A 3393-nucleotide genomic window follows, 5' to 3' on the forward strand; every position below is an offset into this window, starting at 1 on the left:
CTCTCTCTCCCTCTCTTCTAACTCTCTCTCTCCTAACTCTCTGTCTCTCTCTCTCTCTCCTAACTCTCTCCTAACTCTCTCTCTCTCTCACTCTCCCTCTCTCTCTCTCCTAACTCTCTCTCTTCCCTAACTCTCTCTCTCTCCTCTCTCTCTCCTTCGAACTCTCTCTCGCTCACAATCTCTCTCTCCTCTCCCTCCCTTCTTCCCTTCACCTCTCTACTTTCCGTTGTCCAGAAAGTCTAATACAAAGTATCCGCCTGCTTTTCCAATGGAGCGGATGAATGGTGTCCGGGGTTGATGGACTGTCTTACAAAACAATGAGATTATACCACAGTATCATTTTCTGACTAATAGGATCTGCCAAATGTCTGCTTCTCAGACCTACAGTGAACAGGACTCCTTTGCATGTCTTCTACAATGAATCTCATCCCCTTATGACTCAAATAAAGACTGTAGACATTATATTATGTTCTTCATGTGGTCTTTTTGCGTGAAGAGATGTCAATGTTTATTTTATCACAGACTGCATAAATGCATTTGGTAGTTCAATGAGTTGTTCCCCTGGGACCAGACATCCAACAGAGAGCTTTTCCGAGTACAAGATTTTATTTGTCTTTAATATACAGCACAGCCATTTAGTTGTTCATGCAGGTCATGTTTGCTCAGTAACATTGAACAGTGAACATTTTAAACACACAGGTGGGACAGGGATAAAAACAAAATAGTCTGCATACTGTAACATATATCAACCTGTGGGATATCCATTCAGTCCATCCCTGTCTGTGTGTAGTGTCCTTATGTGTGTGTGTTTCCCTGTGTGTGAATGTACAGTATGCATGCATGTACATATGCTTTGTTGTGTGCAAGAGAGGGGCTGTGTCTCAGTACAAGCCACATCTCTTCATCATAATGCATGGTGCGAATGTATTTCTCTATGGACGCTTGACTGTGTTAGACACAGTACTTCCAGAAGCACTCTGAGGCACCTCCTCTTTTCCTGGACTGCTTCCTGATGCCAAAGAAGCGGCTGAAGGGGTTGAGGTGACTCTGTTTCTCCAGCCACTGCTGAAACAGAGAACAATTACCACTGTAGTAGTTCATGCTTCATGAAACCGCTACACTCCCAAAACAAAATGTGATAGTAGCTTAATATATGCTTCTTATCATCATTCAGTTTAAAAACTCACATCTCTCTTCATCTGCCTTTCGAGTAGTCCAGCTGCACTGAGACCTAAGAGAGACAAAGGGTGAGAGAGAATATGTTGTGATACTTCTCTTGGTGTAACAGTTTGTGTGATCTCACCATCTCTGCTGAGATCTCCAGACAGTAGGGATGAGTATCTGAGGCCAGGGCCAGCTTGGGGAAGATACGTCTGCTCAGAGAAAGACAGCTCGTCTGGACTACCTGCTCCTCCATCCTCCACGGATACTGAACACAGTGAAAACACAGTCAACACTTACAATTGTGTTTATCTTAATCCAACCATGGGGATTAATGAGAAATAACTTAAGTAGCAGCTACACTTTGATGGTGTAAAGTGTATGGAACATTGTCACCATAATCAAACTGCATATTACACATTCAATATTAACACTGCTTCAGTTCTCAGACACAACCACATGTTGACAGATCAACTAGGTCAGAAAGAAATTATACCAGAACAGAAGGTCACTGATTACAATATGTTTGTTATTTATCCTCAAGATTGAAATGTAATTAAAACTCACACAGGCCTTAGTTACATCTGTGAATATTGAACTACCCTGCCAAATAACCTCATACTACAACTATTGGGTGGATCTGGTACTCACCAGAACCTCGGTAGGGAATCTCTGCAGAGTCTGTGATGGGATGTGCCAATAGCTGGCCAGTGGCTACCAGCAGGAAGGTCCACGATAGGAGCAGGTTAAACATCATCTCCATGGGCCTGTTGTGTCTGGGTCTTCTGGGTGGGTGATGGGTGATGGGTGCTCCTGAGGTCTGGAGAGGGTTATCTTCTCTCTGCTCTCTTCCCCAAAGGGTTATATACCCCATGTACTGCCCACACTCCACCCCATGTCCCCACCCCATCTTTAAAGTCACCACAATAGGGTGACACTACCATAGGTCCATCTGATGTCACAAACGCTCTCTCTGTGTGTGATACATCAACATCCAGTCACTCAGGTGAGTTATAGGGAACTATAAAACGGACCGCGGGTCGTGGGTCTACGCGTCGGGGGCAAAGATGTGCTTTATGATCCCGGCGGGTTGATTGACTAGTTTAACTGAATCGGTAAATCGGGTTTGCCCAGGTGTTTAGAATGCCCTGCTCATCTGCCTGTGGAGGGGGACCAGGTGGAGAGACTAGGGCACAGAATTGACTGTTTATTTTATGAATTAATTAACCTGCTACGTGACTTCACTTTCATTAAATCAACCAACTCACTGCGAGACTTACAGGCTTTATGGAACAGCATTTATCTCCCTCACATCGGCTACCCATCCAAACACATGACTCCCTGGTCACAGTACAATGAGAGACTTACAGGCTTTATGGAATAGCATTTATCTCCCTCACATCGGCTACCCATCCAAACACATGACTCCCTGGTCACAGTACAATGAGAGACTTACAGGCTTTATGGAATAGCATTTCTCTCCCTCACCTCGGATACCCATCCAAACACATGACTCCCTGGTCACAGTACAATGAGAGACTTACAGGCTTTATGGAATAGCATTTATCTCTCTCACCTCGGCTACCCATCCAAACACATGACTCCCTGGTCACAGTACAATATGATTTTCTTGTTTTACATAATGCATTGAAAGCAGTTAGTTGGGCGTTATATCCTGTAGCCTAATAGGTCATACACCCTACATGAGGATGGAGGTGTTTATGAATATTAGTCAGTGTTACTCCTCTGGAGCAGGTGTCATGTCGTCTCACGGTGGATTATTTAGACTATTCCTCAGTTGCATTGGGGCTGATGTAAAAATGTATGCATACTGTTCTTACATTAAATCACATAACACACGTAACATTATCCCTGATATCAATTGTGATATTCATCCTACAATACAATGTTGGGCCTGAAATGGTCAATCAATTCAGCACACATGGTCTTAATGGGGCGTGGGGCACCACGAGTCAGAACAGCTTCAATGCGTCTTGGCATAGATTCTACAAGTCTTTGGAACTCTATTGGAGGGAGGTGACACTATCGTGATATGGTGACTAAGACGGCCATTACATTTTAGTAATTTAGCAGACGCTCTTATCCAGTCAGACTTAGAGTTAGTGCATTCATCTTAAGATATCAAGGTGGGACAACCACATACACTTTTCCTCAATAAAGTAGCTACAGTGGGGCAAAAAAGTATTTAGTCAGCCACCAATTGTGCAAGTT

The 3393-nt window shown here is 43.7% G+C and overlaps 1 protein-coding gene across 1 annotated transcript; it reads right to left on the reverse strand.

Annotated features, from left to right (window-relative positions):
* Nucleotides 1–596: 596 nt before the first annotated feature.
* On the reverse strand, nt 597–1957 carry LOC109907823 (urotensin-2-like). Its single transcript, XM_020506054.2, has 4 exons — nt 1813–1957; nt 1304–1429; nt 1188–1231; nt 597–1065 (listed from the first exon to the last, which is right to left on the reverse strand). Exons 1-4 carry the CDS (start codon nt 1922–1924, stop codon nt 952–954), a joined length of 396 nt encoding a protein of 131 aa, XP_020361643.2. The 5' UTR covers nt 1925–1957; the 3' UTR covers nt 597–951.
* Between the last annotated feature and the right edge of the window lie 1436 nt (nt 1958–3393).

The sequence above is a fragment of the Oncorhynchus kisutch genome, linkage group LG17, assembly GCF_002021735.2.
Source record: "Oncorhynchus kisutch isolate 150728-3 linkage group LG17, Okis_V2, whole genome shotgun sequence".
Taxonomy (NCBI): Eukaryota; Metazoa; Chordata; class Actinopteri; order Salmoniformes; family Salmonidae; genus Oncorhynchus; species Oncorhynchus kisutch.

Coding starts and splice junctions, on each gene's coding strand:
- LOC109907823 (XM_020506054.2), bottom strand. CDS start 1,924: ATGGAGATGATGTTTAACCTGCTCCTATCGTGGACCTTCCTGCTGGTA. Junction 1,430..1,812: donor GATTCCCTACCGAGGTTCTG/GTGAGTACCAGA, acceptor CACTGTGTTCAG/TATCCGTGGAGGATGGAGGA. Junction 1,066..1,187: donor AAAGGCAGATGAAGAGAGAT/GTGAGTTTTTAA, acceptor TCTCTGTTTCAG/CAGTGGCTGGAGAAACAGAG.